This window comes from Eriocheir sinensis, chromosome 55, assembly GCF_024679095.1.
Source record: "Eriocheir sinensis breed Jianghai 21 chromosome 55, ASM2467909v1, whole genome shotgun sequence".
NCBI classification, from domain to species: Eukaryota; Metazoa; Arthropoda; class Malacostraca; order Decapoda; family Varunidae; genus Eriocheir; species Eriocheir sinensis.
The window spans coordinates 9,944,759-9,964,047 of NC_066563.1; the positions used below are offsets into that span (position 1 = coordinate 9,944,759).

General features: G+C 47.7%; 1 protein-coding gene across 1 annotated transcript; it reads right to left on the reverse strand.

Annotated features, from left to right (window-relative positions):
- Window positions 1-1,321: 1,321 nt before the first annotated feature.
- Window positions 1,322-18,618, reverse strand: LOC126984039 (barH-like 2 homeobox protein). The gene is made up of 3 exons (XM_050837399.1): window positions 17,972-18,618; window positions 2,590-2,797; window positions 1,322-2,457 (listed from the first exon to the last, which is right to left on the reverse strand). Exons 1-3 carry the CDS (start codon window positions 18,588-18,590, stop codon window positions 1,857-1,859), a joined length of 1,428 nt encoding a protein of 475 aa, XP_050693356.1. The 5' UTR covers window positions 18,591-18,618; the 3' UTR covers window positions 1,322-1,856.
- Between the last annotated feature and the right edge of the window lie 671 nt (window positions 18,619-19,289).

Consider the following 19,289-nt stretch of genomic DNA (forward strand, 5'->3'; position numbering starts at 1 on the left):
AACAGCGAACACTGAATATAATTGTACTAGTGAACATTAACGAGCGTATGTTTTAAATGGTAAAATAGGAAGAAAAAAAACATTGATGTCACTTTGAATAATTAAACAATAACGTCATTTAATATCATAGAAAACGGTAAATATTCGCACCTTCACTTTATTAGAAAACAGACACCTGTATTTCGTAACATGGAATCACGAATATTAACCGCGATAGAAAAGGGGAAAAATAATTGACCTCTCCTCGAATTATTAACGATGATATTATTATTTTATATCAAGAAAAGGAAATCGATCGGCTTCACCTCTTGGGAAAATAAACAAAAACATCTAGTGACATAAATTATAAACTGATTTTTTTTTTTTTTTTTTTTTGTGCAGTGGAAGGGAAAGAATCTGTAACGACTTCACCTGGATGTTTTGATGTACTAGAATAAAGGAAAAATCTTATTAACGTCCTCTGAAAAAGTCTACCGGATGCTTCTTGACACAGGAAGGAAAAAAAAAATCATACCTTCCTCACTTCATATCAACAGCGATCCTTTTTTGATTGTACACTAGGAAAGAAAATAATAATGGCGACCAGTCCTTATCATCAATTAGTGTGTAGGTGTACCAGAAATAAATAAAAAATATCATGGTGACTTCTGCATACTATTTAACTATTATTTTAGGTCCACTGGAAAGAGAAAAATGACCCTGTGATCTTTTCATACACACACAAAAAAATCATATCGACTTTATACACTTCTATACATTTCATACACTCTCATACACTAGAAAAAATCATCTCGACTTTATACACTTTTATACATTTTCATACACTCTCATACACTAGAAAAAATCATCTCGACTTTATACACTTTTATACATTTCATACACTCATACACTTGAAAAAAAATCATCTCCACTTCATAAACTTATACTTTTTTTTATACACTAGAAAAATCACAACTTCACGTCCTGGGATAACAGAGACAAAGAAAAAACATCATTATTATTTTATTTATCTTTAACTTTACATCAAAATACACGGAGCAGCAACAGAGGTGGCGGCGGGGGTGGGGTGGGGGGGGAGCAAGAGGGGGGCGAAAACACACACCTGCTGCCGCTGCTCCCGGGGACTCTGGGGACCTACGACGCTACACCTACGAGCCACACCTGTCCTACCTATGTACACCTGACAGTCACAGGCGCGGGGACTAAGTGGTAATATCACATGTATGGCCAATGTGGGATTTTGTACAGCAATTTTACATTCATAAGAGTATTAATGATATCGTGCGTTGTACTGTGATGCGAGAGAGAGAGAGAGAGAGAGAGAGAGAGAGAGAGAGAGAGAGAGAGAGAGAGAGAGAGAGAGAGAGAGAGAGAGAGAGAGAGAGAGAGAGAGAGAGAGAGAGAGAGAGAGATTAGTTTCCTACCCTGTGTATTGCCTAGAGGTGGGTGCAAGTGGTGGGCTGTGTGGTGTCAACATTCGCATTCACACACACACACAAACACACGCGGAGGGCCGGAGGGGGCTGAGAGGATGTGGTTTGTTGTCCATGAGCCGAGAGGGACGCTGGAGTGGCGGGTGGGTCACAGGGGAAGGGCGGGCAGGCAGAGGAGAGGTCACGGGTGGCAGGGCCAGGCGCCCAGAGTGGTCAACATCGCATTCACAGTAACTCTCTTTATGTACACTGAGCACTGGGGTCACGCAGCTATATACAGGCCGCGGCCGGGGCGGCGGTGGCGGGCGACGGTGGGGGTGACGGGTGACACACGCGGATGAGGTGATGAGTGACGCAAGTTGATGATACGATGGGATGACGATGGGTGACGGTGGTGGGAGGGACGCGGAAGGACCGAGAAGCTTACACTTGGGACGCCGCTTCCGAGCGATAGTATGGCGGCAGCGGCCCGGCGGAGGACAGCGGGGAGGGGGAGGCGGAGGAGTTGAGTGGGGAGGTGAGGGGCGAGGAGGGGAGGGAGGCCGTGACGGTGAGGGAGGAGCCTGCCAGGGGCGACGTGCCGGCCATGGAGGAAGCGAGGGATCGCAGCACCTCAGGCCGCAGCGCCTCGGGCCGCAGCGTGTCCTGCCGCAGCATTTCGTGTCGGAGGGCGTCGTGGCGCAGCTCGGGCCGCAACGCCTCTGGTCGGATGGTCTCCGGCCGCAGCGCGTCCCGCAGCGGGTCAGAGTGGAGGGGCGGCAGGATGGGCAGGCCGGGTGGGTAGAGGCGGTAGGCCAGGGGTTTTTGTAAAGCTGCGGCGGCGGCGGCCTGACGGTAGTACAGGTCGACGGAGGCGGCGGCGGGACTGAGGGCAGCGGCCGCGGCAGCGGCGGCGGCGGCTGAGGAGGATTGCGGCGGGTAGGGCCAGCCGTAGGGCGCGCTGTAGATGCGCTGCACCGCCGCGTAGTTCCCTGCCTCGGCCAGCAGCTCCAGGCCCACGGCCGTCTGCCGCTTCCACTTGGTCCTGGAAAGATGGGACGGTGACGTCAGTCATTGCGTGTAGGAAAGCGTGCGTCGCCGACACAAGCGGCGTCTTACAACGTGCTCTGCTTACTCCACCGTATGATTACACCGCTACCAAGAGAGCGACACTCACCGTCTGTTCTGGTACCAGGTCTTGACCTGTGTGTCGGTCAGGTTGAGCTTGGCCGCCAGCTCCATGCGGTCCTGCACACTCAGGTACTTTTGCCGCTCGAAGCTCTTCTCCAGCGTCTGCAGCTGGTGGTCGGTGAAGGCCGTGCGGGCCTTGCGCTGCTTCTTGCACGGCGGCGGTCCGGAGCTGTCGGAACACCCCTCACCGTGCTCTGGAAAGAACAACAATAACAGTCAATACAACTGAAGGGTTCATGATACACGAGATGTAGCTCATCGCCCTCCACGCCGGGAATAGCCGCCCTGGTGGGGGGGAAAGCATTCCCGCGCCGCCCTCAACACCCACAGCCTCATAATATTCTCCTGAACCAATTGACACTGGCATTAAATAACCGAGCCGCGGTGTGCGCGGAGTGCTCCTTCCCCCCTCCCTCCCCTCCCCTCTCCCCTGGGACGACGGGAGTGTTGCCAATCTCCATGACGGGAGGCGGCGGCTGAATGGCGCACATGAGGACATAACAGGCCCCGTGCTGATCCTTTCACCACGCTTGTCGGCAGCCCAGCCAGGGGGGAGGGGATACATTGGGGTGCTGGGGTGTTGCTGGGGAACATCACGAGCTGTGGGAGCGTCGTGTTGCCGCCTAGCGCCCGGCGAGGCACGCGGCGCGCCTTGAATGGCGTGAGGTAACGAGACAAGGGAAGCTCTACTCGTGCATCACACACACACACACACACACACACACACGACACTCACATCTCTTCCGTTCCTTCATCCCTCCTTCCTTCCTTCCTCCCCTCACTCCACCCCTATTTTCTCCGCTTCCTAAACAGATCATCTCCCAAACGCCGCCCTCTTTGGGTCTACCACATCCTATTTATACAACTAAACCCTCCCTATCGGCCTCTTTCCCTCTCACCCTTCTCCTCCCACTTTCCTCCCTCTCACCCTCACCCTTCCCTCCCTTTCCCCTCAAAACGTGTATTAGCGAAGCCTCAATTATCGCCGCTCATATGTCCGTCTGTCTCTCCCTCGCCCTCGCCCTCGCCGCCCTCACCGAAATGCCGCTGAAATCACTCAATCCAAGTTACTCTGTAGTTTAGTTCACTTTTGATTGCTTGCTTCTCAATGGGGGAAATTGTTCTCTGTTGTTTTCCCAGGCATTTTATTTATTTATTTATTTTACAGGAAAGGAAGCAGTTCAAGGGCAGAAACAAAATAAAAGAAACCCGCTAAGCAACAACAAAAAAAAAACACGTGAAGATCCGTGCATTTTTGTGTCAATGTATATAATTTCCAACACCTTATTTTTTGTTTCGTAATATAAAACACAAAAAAATATTCCAGTTATTTTTTTTACTGTTTTTTTTCTAGGCCATAGTGCATGTTTTATGGATTTTCTTAAAACTATGAAAAGAAACAAGACCAAAAAATACTGGTGGACCATTAAGTGTGTGTGTGTGTGTGTGTGTGTGTGTGTATGTACTTAGCCTGCACGTGTGTTCTAAATAACCCTGGCCTCGTCGTGTACGTAAGCCGGACAGCCGTGTCTTAATCAGTCGGCCACGGTCTCACGATGGTCTCAGCGGCACGTACGGAGAGAGCGGCGGGGCGGGGCGGTGCGGTCGGGGCGGGTTCACAAGGAATCGATTTTTTGGGAATGGAGTATTGTTTGTTAATGTTTAGTAATGTGAAGTTTTGTTTATCGGTGATGTACAGTATTATTTTGAAGGCGTAAGTCTGGCGAGGCGGAGTGAGGCGGGGCACAAGGAATTGATTTTCAAGGAAGTGAGTGATGTTTGGTAATGTTTAGTAATGTGAAGTTTTGCTTATCGATGATGTACATTATTATTTTGAAGGTGTAAGTCTGGCGAGGCGGAGTAATAAGCCGGTACACAAGGAATTGATTTTCATGAAGTTGAGTGATGTTCGGTAATGTTTAGTAATGTGAGGTTGTGTTTAGCAGTGATGTATATTATTATTTTACAGAGAGCTAATGAGGAGCGGGACTGGACGGGTGGTGCTCAGAATCGATTCGTTAAAAGTGGAGTAATGTATTGTAATGTTTAGTAATGCAAGGTTTTGTGTCACTGTGATATATTTTATTATTTTGAGAGAGCTTGTGCGAGGCGGGACGGGTTGAAGCGCTGAAGATCGATTTTCATGAACTGGAATAATGTTTGATAATGTCTGGTAATATAAGGTTTTGTTTAACTGTGATGCGTAATATTTTGGGGAACGCTAATACGGGGCGGGGCGGGGCGGGGCGGATCGTGGTGTGGGATAAAGCACAAAAAATCGATTTCCAAGGAGCGGAGTAATGTCTGGTGATGTTTAATAATGTGAGGTTTTGCTTAGCGGTGATGGACGTTATGATTTTGAGAAAGCTTGAGCGGGGCGGGGCGCAGTTTAATATTTACGAGGACTATGCTGTTTATTTGTGGTTCAGGATCAGTCGGTGTTCGCGAATGGAATTTAAAGACTTGTTTCAGTTGTTTATAAGATATTTTCGTAGTGGTTTACTATATTTATTTCTATATATTTTTTTTCTGGTTAATTTATGTTGACACGAGGACGCGAGTATTGTTGGTGTTGTTATTATTTTCATTATTATTATTGTTATTGTTGTTATTATTCAGTACGCAGTTCTTTTAGATATTTTATTATTTTTTTAGTAAATGCTGTTGCGGACAAATTTGTTACATTATTTTATTTTTTGCTCATTTCCTATTATTTTTCTATCACTGTTACTATTATGTTTTATTTTTCATTATTATTTCTCTCTATTTTACTACCATTACATTATCATTATTATTATTATTATTATTATTATTATTATTATTATTATTATTATTATTATTATTATTATCATTGTCATCATGGACATCATCATCATCATCATAATCATCATCATCATCATTAGGTGTAGCAGCAGCAGAAGCATTAAGTCCACACCGTCCTTCCTTCCACAGGTAAGATGGCCGCGCCGCCCACACCTGCTTCCTACGCCCCGCCGCACCTGGCCCGTGAGTTACCTGGCCTCTCCTTCCTCTTGTTTACCGCCGCTGTTAGTGCTGTTCCTCGCCCACCCTTGGCCTTACCGTCCTCTTATGTTAGTGTTGGTGTCGTTAGTGTTAGTGTTGGTAGTGTTGTCTCCCGCCCACCTTTGACTCAGGAAACCGATTTGTGGCTATTTGTGGATTTGTTTTTTAATTTAATAACGAAACTTAATAATCTGAAATACCTTATAAGCAAAATTTTTCTGCTTGTAAAATAAACAGGTCGATTTTTTTCCGAGAATTATGTATTAAGGAAAACCGACGCCCTTTTTTTTAGTATGGAAAATTATATAACTCGAAATGTCTTGTAAGCAAACTATTTCCGCGTATAAAAAGAGATTAATATTTTTTTCCGGTACTTATATAAAAGAAAATCGACGGATAATTCTATACAGATTAAAATAACGAGGAAAAGAGCATGTTCTTAATACTCCATGTACATATAAGGAGAGATAATAAGACTATATAGTAATAATAATAACAATAACACAAAAAATAATAGGAGTAATAACAATAACAATAAGTAATGCCGGGCACCATATAATAGAGGCAATTCCGCTCCGACCCTTTACGCCCCGAACACTAAATAAGCGATCAGATCAGCCTCTGGAAACGACTCCCGGATGTGACGCGAGGGAGGAACACGACGAGGGCCCGGCCGGAAGCTGCGATAATTAGCGGCGAAGGGAGGAGGAGGAGAAGGCCGGATAAAAAGGACGGGAAGATTGAGAAAAACAAGGAAGGAACATAGAAAGAAAAATAGGGAAAAAGAAATGTTAGAAGAGAATGAGAGAGATACAGGAGAGAGGAAGAGGAGGAGTAGGAGGCCGGATAAAAAGGACGGGAAGATTGAGAAAAAGACGGAGAAGAAAGAAACGAAGATATAAAAAAAACGGAAAAAGAGAGACTATTAACGAAGAAAGAAGGAAGAAGAGGAGTGATAAAAGGACGGAAAGATTGAGAAAAAGACGGGGAAGGAAGGAACATATGAAAAGAGATGTGAGGAAAAGGAATGACAGAGGAAAAAAGAGAGAGGAGGAGGAGGACGAGGAGAGGCAGGGATAAAAATAACGAGATGAAGAAAAAGACGGAAGGAAACAAACAGAGGAGGAGACGAAGAGATGAATATAAGTGGAAAAAAAAAGAAAAAGGAAAATGAGATAGAAGCGGAAAGAAGGAAAGAAGGGTATGAAAAGGACTTATAATGAAGAAAAAAGACGGGAATTAATAAAGAGATGAAAAGAAACAAAAGGATGAAGAAAAGCAATTAATAATAAATGATTCAGAAACAGTTAGAGAGGAGGAGGAAGAAGAGGAAATAGATAAAAAAACGGGAGGATGAAAAAAATGGGAAGTAAGAAACAGATAGAAAATTGATGTAAAGAAAAGCAGAAGAAAAAACAGAGAAACAGTTACAAGGGAAGGGGCAGGATGGAGAGGAAAAAAAAAGTGGCAAGATAGGAAAAAGAGGGAAGAAAAACATAGAGATAAAGAATTGTAAGGTGGAAAAAATAACAGAAAACAATTACAAGGAGGAAAAGAGAGGAGCGGGAGGGGAAAAAAAAAACAGGAAAAGAAATAGATGGAAAACAGAGAGTGAAGGAAGAGAATGTGCTAAACAACATAAAGATAAACAGAGAGACAATAGAAATGCCTTATTACGGGAAGGAAATAATACCGATGAGGGAGAGATGAAGGAACAGGAAGGAAGATACCATAGACAAATAAAAAGACGGAAGAGGGAAAAAGGGGAAATAATGTTAAGAAAGAGATAGAGAGAGGACAGGGAAGAGGAAAGGGACAGGAGGGATGGAGGATTAGGAGGGGGAGGATGTGAGGGGACTGGGAGGGAAGCGTGTGGGATGGAGGAAGGAAATGGAGGGAAGAGGAGGAAGTAGGAAGTGATGAGTGTGTGTGTGGCTTCGTGGTGGTGGTGGTGGTGGTGGTAGAAGGAGTTTAGAGTTGACGCCTGGAGTTACAATACAAGCAACAACCAGTGACGTTTAAATCTATATAAAACAAAGAAAATATGATAATTCTTCTTTTTCTAGTTTTTTTTTCTATACATTATTCTTCCTTAAACTTCAAATCTATCTATACATCTATTTGCATTTCTATCTAACTTCGTCTATTAATTGTATGTGTGTGTTTTTCTCTCCTTCAACTTTCAGACTTGTGTATTCAATGTCTTTCTATTGTTGTTTTTCTGTCTATCTTTGTCTCGTAACTGACTAATCTTTTATCTATCTGTATCTATGTCTTTCTCTACCTATCTATCTATATGTATCTTTCTAATAATTGCGTATCTTCCTATATAGCGTCCCATTCATCTCTCTATAAAGGCGGCTAAATCTATCTCTCAATTTATATATCCATCTCCTCGGGTCTCCTTCCCTCGTGTACACATATATGGGCCAATGACTGTATATAAATCACTGTTGTAAATATCTATGTATCTTTCTATATAGCGTTCCATTCATCTCTCTCTATAAAGGCGTCAACTCTCTCTGTTTCAATTATATATCCATCTCTTCGGTTCTCTTTCCCTCGTGTAAACATATATGGGCCAATGACTGTCTATAACTCACTGTTGTAAATAAGCGTGACCCAGCCAAGCCCGATGATGATAACAATGACAAGATTTCTCTCCCCTCCATTCCTCTCTCCCTCCCTCCCTCCCTCCCACTTTTCCCTCCATTCCTCCCTCAATGCCGACAGCTGACCGCATTGACGATTCCCCTCTCTCCCATGAGTCACGGAGAGGAGGAGGAGGAGGAGGAGGAAGAAGATGAGGAGAAAGAGAAAGAGAGAGAGAGAGAGAGAGAGAGAGAGAGAGAGAGAGAGAGAGAGAGAGAGAGAGAGAGAGAGAGAGAGAGAGAGATAGAGAGAGAGAGAGAGAGAGAGAGAGAGAGAGAGAGAGAGAGAGAGAGAGAGAGAGAGAGAGAGAAGCCTCACTAAGTATGATCATCCGGTGTGACCTTTATAGAAACTGTTAACACACACACACACACACACACACACACACACACACACACATATTATATACAGGGGGTGTAAAAAATATGAGAGAGAGAGAGAGAGAGAGAGAGAGAGAGAGAGAGAGAGAGAGAGAGAGAGAGAGAGAGAGAGAGAGAGAGAGAGAGAGAGAGAGAGAGAGAGAGAGAGAGAGAGAAACACTTAATATCGTTGTCTTCTCTCCCCTTAACCAGCAGTATAAACCCTCATGTATTATGGTAATGGCAACACGGGTAATAAACGGGAAAAAAAACATGTATTATCCCTGCTTTATAAAGAGGAGAGGGGGGGGGGGGGGAGCCCGGGTGGTGGTGGTGGTGGTGGCGAATAGGGTCGAGTCCATTAAGAGGGGGGGCAGGGGGGCGTAAAGGGGGGAGGGGGAGGGGTAGATAGGGGGTAATTACGCCTCTGTGTCGGGCAGTCATGAAGCTGTGAGCAAGATTGTTTCGCGTGAATTAGTGATGAAATCGTGCCGGGTCGTTAAGAGAGTATGAGGGGGAGGAGGAGGAGGGGGAGGAGGAGGAGGAGGAGGGGGATAGGAGGAAGGCTACAGTAAAAGGAATCGCATAGTAGGAAGAGCTCAAAAGAGGAAGAACAGAAAAAGTAAAAGAATATTAGAGATTGAAGAGGAGGAGAAGGAGGAGGAGGAATAAAGGAAGGAAAGAGTAAGAGGAGGAAGAGGAATGAGTAAGGAATAATAATAATAATAATAATAAGAAGAAGAAGAAGAAAAAGAACAAGAACAAGAGGAAAAAGAAGAAGAAGAAGAATAGTAAGAAGATCGTATGGCATAGATAGAGTTCAAAAGACGAAGAGAAGAAAGAGGAGGAAGAAGAGGAGGAATCAAAGAATACCATATAAAAAGAGAAGGATTTGAGGAGTAAAGAATAAGATTAGGATGTAAAGGAATGTGAAGCAAAGGAATGGCAAGGTGGAGCATATAAAGGAATTAAAGTCACGAGGTTCAAGTGTTCAGTATAATTCTAATTGATTCCCTTAACCAACTTGTCTTAGTCTTTCCTTTCATTCATCTTAAGTACTTTTGTCATTTATTTTACTTGCATCGTTTCACATCTTTAATTTCACTTTTTCTCTCCCTCTTCCTTCTTTTATCATATTTTCCTCGCTCCTTCTCACGTCCTTACTTCTCTCTCCCTCACGCCTTCCTTCCTTGCCTTTACCATACTTCTTCCCCTTCATCCTCAATCCTTTCTTCCTTCTCTCTACCTTCCTTCCACTCCTCCGTTTCCTCCCTCCTCAACACTTTCTTTACTCCCTCACTACCTTCCTTTCCCTTCCCTCCAAGTCTTTCTTCCTTCCGTCTTTACCTTATTTTCCCTCCCTACTCAACCCTCCCTTCTTCCCTCCCTCCCTCCTCCACACACTTAGCTCTACGTGACCGCCATCGCCTCCTCCACACGACGACTAATAATGAAATCACTGAAGATTGAGACAAAAGACCGCCTTTGTCACGACCATTACCGTCCATTTGTGCTCCGTCGATACGCGCCCCGGGCCAAGACGGAGCCAAGCCACGCGCCCGCAAAGGTGAGAACAGCCCCCGCTCACCTGCCGCTACGCACCTTTCCCCTCACCTTCCCTCTAGCCCCCTGTGCACACCTGGAGTAAATGGAGGACTTGGTCAGGTGAGAATAACGAGGGGATGAGTGCGTGTGAGTGTGTGTGTCACCTTAGTCGTGATGGCGGAGGGTGCGGGGGGGGGTGGGGGGTGGGGGGGGTGCGGGGCCTAAGGGGCGGGGCAGGTAAGGCAGGTGGACAGGTAGGAACAGGGACCTCACCTTGTGTATATTTTAGCGGGGATGGTAATAATGGCGAGGTTTTGGACAGGTATACGACGGATGGTTACTGCCCCCCCTTCCACACACCCACATTCACCCCCCCCCCTCCCCTACCACACACCCACACACTCACACACACACACTCTATCAATTTTTCTCTTTCTCTATCCATCTCTCCTTGCGTAATCTATTTCATATAAGTCTCGTGAAGTGTCGCCAAATATTTATTTAAGTGCGTCTCTTTCAAGCTAATCGTCCACTTCAACAAGAAATAAATTGGTCGATAAATAGATAGGAAAATCGTATCTTAATTTGTTTTTACACTCTTTTCCATTCATTCATATATCCTGGAGGCTTTCAGTAAATTTTCGTCCAATCAGCGAAATCAGCTTAATCGAGGGTAGACACATAAGTGGACTAATTCTAAAACGCTAACACATTTACCCATTTTCTTACTTTTTTCTTCGTATTTCCTAGACGCTTTGAGTAAAATTTCCGCCTAGTAGCTAATACAAACTAATAAGAAAACGCCAACTTTTTTTTTGTCTGTTTTTCTTTTGTTTTATTTCTGCGTCTATGTAATGCGTATATAGCCAGGGCGCCGCGTACTCCTCCTTCCAACCAAGTAAATAAATGGACGAATACTTAAACGCCAACTATAATTTTTGTCTCTTTATTTTACTTATTTTCTTCGTCACTGAAATGCGTATATAGCGTGGCGCCGCGTACTCCTCCTTCCACCAACCAAATAAATGGACGAATACTTAAACGCTAACTCTATTTTTTGTCTATTTTTATTTTCCCTTTTTTTCTTCTTCGTTACTGGAATGCGTATATAACGTGGGCGCCGCGTACTCCTCCCTCCAACCAAGCAAATAAATGGACGAATACTTAAATGCTAACACTAATTTTTGTCTATTTATTTTCTTTTTTCTTTTTCGTCACTGTAATGCGTATATAGCGTGGCGCCGCGCACTCTTTCCAACCAAACGCTAACTCGTATTTGCTTATTTTCTTTATTTTTCTCTTCGTTACTGGAATGCGTATATAGCGAGTTCGCCGTGTACTCCTCTTTCCAACCAAACGCTAACTCGTATTTGCTTATTTTCTTTATTTTTCTCTTCGTTACTGGAATGCGTATATAGCGAGTTCGCCGTGTACTCCTCTTTCCAACCAAACACTAACTCGTATTTGCTTATTTTCTTTATTTTTCTCATCGTTGCTGGAATGCGTATATACCGAGGGCGCCGCGTACTCCCCCCACCAACCACGCTAATCACGGATAATTAGAGGACAAGCGGCACTCGTAATGCGGTTGTTAGTCTCACCTTAATGGCCGACACAATTACCAGGCTCATGAAAATTTCCACCGCCTGTGTCTGCCAAATTGACGTTAAGTGTGGCATCAGCGGCGGACGCGAGCTTGGCGGCGCGGCGGGGAGTTAAACTAAGAGGTGTTGGGAGATTACCTTAAGTGTGGGGGTGACAGGGAGGGGAGAGTTAAGGACACCAGCGGCAAGGAGACATTCTGGAGGAGGAGGGGGAGGGGGGGGAGGAGATGAAGGAAAGATTATGGAGAAGGGAAAGGAATCCGTCACTAATCAATTCCCATCGTTTATTTTTCTTCATTATCTCGTCATTTTTAGTCATGTTCTCCTTCCTCCCCTTCACTCCCCACCCCCTTCATCCTCCTCATCCTTTCCTCCCCTAATCCTTATATTTCTTCCCCACTTTTTCTCTCTTCTCTACATCCTTTTCACCTCTCCACCATCATTTTTCTTCTCTTATTTATTCTCCTCCTCCTCCTCCTCCTCCTCCTTCCTCTAGTTAGTCTCTCATTCAGGCGCTAATACTCAGTCGCTCTGTAATCAACTCTGTAATTTTTCCCTTTGAATGAGTGTTTACCTGTATTTACCTGCGCATTTACCTGTGTCAAGTACCTGATTCACTGATAATGGTCGTGCAGGTGTTTGCCTTCGCGCGGAGGAGGAAAGGGAGGGAAGGTGAGGGGAAGGGAGAAGGGGAGTGATGGATGGAAGGGTAGAGGAAAGGGGGGAGTGGAGAGGAGGGAAAGGTTGAAGGAAGTGAGGAAGGGGAAAGGCGAGTGATAGATGAAAGGGAAGGAAGGAAGGGGAGGGGAAAGGGGAAGAGTAGAAGGGAAGGAACGGTTGAAGGAAGGGGACAGGGGAGTGATTGATGGAAGGGTAGGATGGGGAAAGAAAAGGGGAAAGTGGAAGGGAGTTGAGGAAGTGAGGAACAGGGAGAAAGGGGAGTGAGGGGAGAGAGGGGAAAGGAGGATAGTTGAGGGGAGGGAAGGGCTGAAGGAAGGGAGGGACAGGGGAGTGATGGATGGGAGGGGAGGAAGGAAGGGGAGGGGATAAACACCACGTGGGCAAAGAGTATGATATGGAGTTGTAAATATGATAATGGATTCGGTTTTGTTCATCCACTTAGCGAGAGGTTGAAAGAGATGCATTAAAGGCTCTAAAATGATGATGAAAAATGGAGGAGGAGGAGGAAGAACAAAATAAATCAAAAGAAACAGAAGAGGTACAAAAAGGAGAAGATAAAGAAGAGAAACAGGAAGGAGTAGAAGGGTGAGGGAGAAAAGAGGACGAGGGAAGAGAGATAGAAAGACCAGGAGAGGGAGGAAAAGAAGGAGTAAAAAAAAAATAAGAAAAAGAAAAAAAAGATGAAGTCGAAGAGGTAAAAAGGAAAAGATAGAAAAGAAGAAAGGGGAAGTAGAAAGTTGAAGGGGAAAGAGGAGAACAAAAAAAAAAGAGGAAAAAGAAGAGATGAAAAGGAGATGAACAAAAAAAAAAGAACAGGAAATGCGTATAATGTTAGAGGGGAAAGAGAAGATTGAGGAGGAGGAGGGGGGGAAAGGAGGAGGAGAACTAAAAAAAAAAAAAAGAAGAGGTGGAAAGAAGATAAGGAACAGAAAAGAAGGGAAAAGCGTATAAGATTGAAGGGGAAAGGGAAGAATGAGGCGGTGGGGGGGGAGGGGGGTGCGGTAGGGGGGAGAAAGGAGGAGCATTAGGAAGATAGATAAAGATAACGACAAAGAGCGCCGGCGAGGCAGAAGCTGTTAATGACACCTGTCTGTCGCCGGCGGGTCACAGGTAACCATTAGCATTCATTATTTAATTCCCGAGTCACGATAGAGAGTCGCTTCGGCCCCCCCTTGCCCCTCTTCACCCCTCTCACCAACTCTTCCAATCACCCTACCTTCCCTTCCCTTCACCCTACCTTTCCTTCACCAACTCTTCCAATCACCCTACCTTCCCCTCCCTTCATCCTTTTCCTTCACCCCTATCACCCCGTTTCCCTTTCTCCTACCCACCCAACTTTGCCGCTCCCATTAAATAACCCCCTTCAACCCTCAGCAACCCCATCCACTCCCCCTCACCAACCCCTTCTACTCCCCCTCACCAACCCCTTCCTCTCCCCCTCCCTTCCCCCCTATCATCCACCCTTCCCTTTACCCCCCTTAAGCAATCTTTCCAATACCTATTTTCAACCCCTTCCCCTTTCACCCCCTTCATCAACCCTTCCACTCCCCATTCCTTTCCGTTTACTCCTGTCACCCCTCTTCCCTTCTCCCTCACTAAGCAACCTCTCACCCCACTTTTACTCCCCCTCTCACTCCCTGACTTTCCCCACCCCTTTCTCTCCCCCTCCCTTCTTCTAAACACATCTTCGAACCCTGAATGCGGAGTAACTCGTCCTGCGTGTAATCAGTGACCCTAAGAATGTGAGACTCGAAGTAACGGAGAGGAGAGAAAGAGCCACGGTTTTAGCCTAAGGGGAAGGAGCCTTGAGTTGGGGTAGCCTAGCCTGCGAGCCTTCTCTGTTGATGTTATGATGGTGGTGGTGATTTGGGTTGCAGGAGGAATCGTGAAGTAGGAAGGAGGGTTAGAGGGACATAAACTCCTCCTTCTTCCTCTTCCTACCCTTCCTCCTCCTCCCTCCCCTCCTATTCCGGTATCTCTCCTTCCCACTCTCTCTCCCTCCCTCCCTCCCTTCCGCCACCCCAGCAGTCGTCATAAATTAGTCTTGGCACGCGAGTTTTCATTATTCACGGGAAATAAATGTATGGCCTCCCCGTGTCAACACAAATGAGGCAAAGACGACAGCACAAAGCGAACTCGGTAATGACGCTCTTGCTGGTGTGTATGTGGGGTGAGGGGAAGAGGGGTGAAGGGGTGTGGGTGCTGGGGAATTTGAGGGGATGGGGGAAGAGGGGAGAGGTGAAGCGGAGGGGGAAGAGTAGAGAGAAAAGGATAGGGAAGGGGAAGAGGAGAGAGAAAGGAGGAGAGGGAGAAGGAGAGGGAAAGGAGAGAGAGAGAGAGAGAGAGAGAGAGAGAGAGAGAGAGAGAGAGAGAGAGAGAGAGAGAGAGAGAGAGAGAGAGAGAGAGAGAGAGAGAGAGAGAGAGAGAGAGAGAGAAGAGACTTTCAGAGGTGGTGGACTTAATAAGCTGACTCAAGGTGGAAAGGAATGATAGATAGGCATGAAAGGCGATGGGAAGGTGAAGGTGAAGGGGGGTAGCGGGGAACTTTCAGGGATCAGGTAAACTTAAGCTGATTCGAGGTGGAAAGGGAAGTAAGGATAGGCAGGAAAGGCGATGAGAATGTGAGTCAGGGGCGCAGATACACTTAAGCTAATTCGTGGTGGAGAGGAGAGTAGAGTAAGCTGAAGAGACGATGGGAAGTTAAGCTTAGTCGAGGCTAACCCAGAGTGACGAGAGTGGTGTTCCCAAGGCGTTATGTGGAGCACCCTCGCTGTTCTGAGAGGCATAGGGCGTGGGGGACTTACACCAGAGGGGAGAGGAAGAATGGAAGGTTAGGAAGTTAGGCAGGGAGAGAGGAAGAAAGGGAAGGAGGGAGGAAGGATGGTTAGGAAGTTAAGCAAGGAGAGAGGCAGGAAGGAAGGGAGGGAAGGAGGGAGGAAGAATGGAGGGTTAGGAAGATAGGCAGGGAGAGAGGAAGGAAGGAAGGGAGGGAAGGAGGGAGGAAGAATGCAAGGTTATGAAGTTAGGCAGGGAGAGAGGAAGGAAGGGAGGGAGGCAAGGAGGGAGAAAGGATGGAAGGGTAGGAAGTTAGGCAGGAAGGGAGGGAGGGAAGGAGGGAGGAAGGATGCAAGGTTATGAAGTTAGGCAGGGAGAGAGGAAGGAAGGAAGGAAGGGAAGTTATGAAGGAAAAAAAAAGAGAGAGGGAGGCATGGAATAAGGAAGGAAGGAAGGAGCTGAGGGAGGGTAGTAAGCGAGGTTTGATACGCAATTAAATGCGTTAACAGGAAATACGAAAGGAATTAAGGAAGGAAGAAGAGGAAGGAAGCGAGCAGCGATGGTAAAGATGGAGCAGTAAGTAGTGGGCTTTTTTTTCATATTGTTTTCTTTTCTCTTTTCATTTTTACGCCCTTGCACTGTCTCCTCTGCCGTGAAAAAGAAAAAAAGAAAAACACCTGATAACAGTATAGAGTCAGCGTGCGGTGTGTAACTCATCCTGAGTGTTATGGCAGACGGTGGCGGCCTCGCGCGGCAGCCAGGCGGATCAAGGGCGCGCCATTATTATATTCCGTGCACATTAGCTCGTGTGATAATCTATAAATATTCATTGGACCGCGACTGTCACTTCGGATTGAGTTCTAAAAGCCAGACACCTGCTTCTCCCCATGCGCGCCCCGCCCCAGCCCGCCCCAAGCCCCCCGGGGAGGAGTATCGACGGAGACAGTCTTCCCGGATACATCATGAAATATCTAAGAACACATCAACACACGTAACTGCGGCGGGGAGGCAAGGGTCGTGCGGCGAACACCTGGAACACACCTAACCTCTAACGACCGCCGACAAGAATAGCGAGAAAGAGAGCAACCGAGACTCACATTAGCCGTCGCGTGGAAAATTTAGTCGACATTGAATCCGTCTGTCCATAAACGCGTGTATTAGAGTGCTTTAAGCGGCGTGTGTGTCCCAGAACCTTACGTCAACGGGAAGGGCAGACAGACAGTGCCGGCGGGTCACACACACTCACACACGCACACACACAGCAGCAGCGGAGGATCGGTTAAAGCTTGTAAGAAAAGGATTCAATATTAAATCACAAAGCGCATGATAAATGGCGCGTAAATTTTAGAGGAGGACAATTGAGCGCTTTGGTCGACGCCACAAGCGGGGCTGTCACCGGCGGGAGGGACTGAGACGGCGGTAATAATTTGGTGCGCCCGGGAGTCTGAATGCAGCGGCGGCGGTGGCGGCGGTGACGGTGGTGGCGGCCAGGAAGGAATTACGCTGCAAGATTTAATGCGGGTTCTTGGAGCGGCGGCAGCTTAATGCGAAATGGACCGGGATGAGTAAAATTAGCCTGTGATTTATAGCGGCGAGGGAGGAAGGAAGGGAGGGAGGGAAACGGTAGGGAAGGAGGCAGGGAAGTGAGGATGTCCAGGTGTGTTCCAGGTAAGCCGTGCACACCCACTTAGCCGCCCTTGTAGTGCTGTAAGTGTTTTCTCTCTCTTGTGTGTGTGTGCTGGAGGCTTAGCGTGTTTTGGATGGTGTGTATGTAGAGTAGAACATCACGCAACACCACCAATAAAAATAGTAATGACAGTAGTAATGATAATAAAAATAGCAATAATAGTCGTACAGCTTATTAAACATTCAGCTAAATACCGACACGCGTTATCGACGATGGAGTATTGATGATGGCGGCGCTTGACTAATACCTTGAGAACATTAGTGCATGCGATGAAGTACAACGAACAGAGTGGAGGAGGACGAGGAGGAGGAAGGGGAAGAGGAGGAGGAGGAGGTAGTGGTGCTTCTCAAGACTAAATAAAGCCAGTCACTTAAATATTATCGACCCGAGGCGCCGCTGCTGTTATTTCGCGGGGCAATAAGAAGTGATGGAGGAGTGTTACGTTCCTGGCGCGGCTGTACCTGACGGATGGGACGCCGTGTCACGTTTGTACTCTGGCTGTCACTACCGGAGAAGGAGAGAGAGAGAGAGAGAGAGAGAGAGAGAGAGAGAGAGAGAGGGTGTTGCGTGCGTGAGGCAAGCAATTTCCGGCACATAAACTCTCGACTAAAGCACGCCGTCTCTGCTGTCTCTGGTACATGAGCGGCGGGAATACAGTTAGTGGCCGAGCCCTTTGATATCTCACTCCAGGCACGCACGCCGACCCCCGTCCCGCCCCGTCGCCCCGCTGCCCCCTCCAGACGCTGACTTTTAAACCTCAGCGGCGGGGGTGTCTGCGTCCAATTGACCCCCAGAAACGTGAACCAGCGGGCCGAGGTGTGAGGAGGAGAGGGCTGTGTTGCTAGCGATTATTGGCGGCGAGAAGTGGAAGGAAGGTGTTTGAGGGCGGCGGCGTCTTTGATTTTCAAGAAAATAAATAAACTTACAGTGAATGTGTTTTTAAGGGCAGGGCGTGTGTGGGGTGTGAAGGGGGAGGGGGAGGGAGAGGCTGAGGGGTGTTGTGGAAGGCCGAGGACGAAAGTTTCGTAAAACTCGACTCACCTGTCTCCGTGTGGTCGTCCTCGTCGTGACTCCCGTCACCCTCGAGGTCGATGTCGTCGTCCTCGGCGTGTGTCCGAGTGAGGCTGAGGTCCTTGGGCTCCTCGATGATCGGCGTGGGCGGCGCCGAGGCCTCGCTGTGGGTGGAGGTGGGCGGCTTGTGCTGTGCGAGGATGTCCGTTATCATGAACTTGGGCCTGGGTGTGGGCGCCTCGGAGGTCTCGTGGGCGGGGGACGTGCCACCCCCGGGCTGAGACTCGTCCTTGATGGCCCCCGGGGCGGCGGACACCCGCACGCCCACCCTCGAGCACACTTCCACAGTCATGGTTGCCACTACAGCGTCGGGCGCGTGAGGTCCCAGCTCGCAGGTCGCCACACAACTTATCGTGCACCACGCTCGCGCTCGACTGACTGCCGCCGCCCGTCCGCGCCGCTGGCAGGGGATCTGTGATGGCCGCCGCCCCATCCCACCCGCCCGTCCCGTAGGCCGCGCCCACAGACCCTGCCGGCCAATGGGGCCGCCGCCCCGCGTCTCGGCCCCGCCCCGTGCGCGGCTCCTCCAGCAGGGCTCGTTGCGGCCCCGGTGGGAGGAGCCTCGGGCCCCGGCAGCCCCGTCACACATTAGACTCTTCTCGGCACATTTTGGCGCTCATTACCTTCATTAGCGGAAGATTAACCGTCTTTTGATTTACCTCTTTGGATTAAACAATGTCGTCGTGAAGTATTGCATTAAGTCCCCGAGATGCCTCGCCGCGATAGCCCGGCGCGGCACGCGGGGACGGCCGCGCCAGGTAAACGTGGGTGGAAAATATGGCAATCAGTCACCTGGAGCCTCGCCGGGTGACAAATTATTAGATGCTCATTACTCCCAAAGCGAACATGTGGCCATCATTTATTTGGCACTTGATTAATGACTATGAAGCGGCGGTATTGGTCAGGCTATTGATGTCTCTGACCCGCAACACCACCACCACCAAAGGGCCACCTGATTATTATCCTCCAACACACCACCACCACCACATGACCGCCGCCCCTCCCACCCTCTCTCCGCCCAGTCTGTGCCACTCTGATTGCCAACAAGCTCACACTTTAATATGATAGCCCTTAAGATCGGGTTGGTTCAGGTTGTCACAGGATAGGCACACTGAGGAGGGGGGGGACCTGCCAGGCCGGACGAACAAAGTGCCTGACGGAGGTTGTGGTGAAGGGGGTGAAGGGGGCGACGCGTCTTGAACATGTATACATTCAGACCCCAAATAACGCAATAGGGAGAGAAAATGTCATCGATTCCACCTTTTCTTTCTTCCTTTGCTTTGGTCTG

Excerpts from the sequence above, each read along its gene's own strand:
- LOC126984039 (XM_050837399.1), bottom strand. The coding sequence starts at position 18,590 with ATGTGTGACGGGGCTGCCGGGGCCCGAGGCTCCTCCCACCGGGGCCGC. Across the intron at positions 2,798-17,971 it reads GGACGACCACACGGAGACAG|AGCACGGTGAGGGGTGTTCC; the intron begins GTGAGTCGAGTT and ends TGTTCTTTCCAG. Across the intron at positions 2,458-2,589 it reads ACCTGGTACCAGAACAGACG|GACCAAGTGGAAGCGGCAGA; the intron begins GTGAGTGTCGCT and ends CCATCTTTCCAG.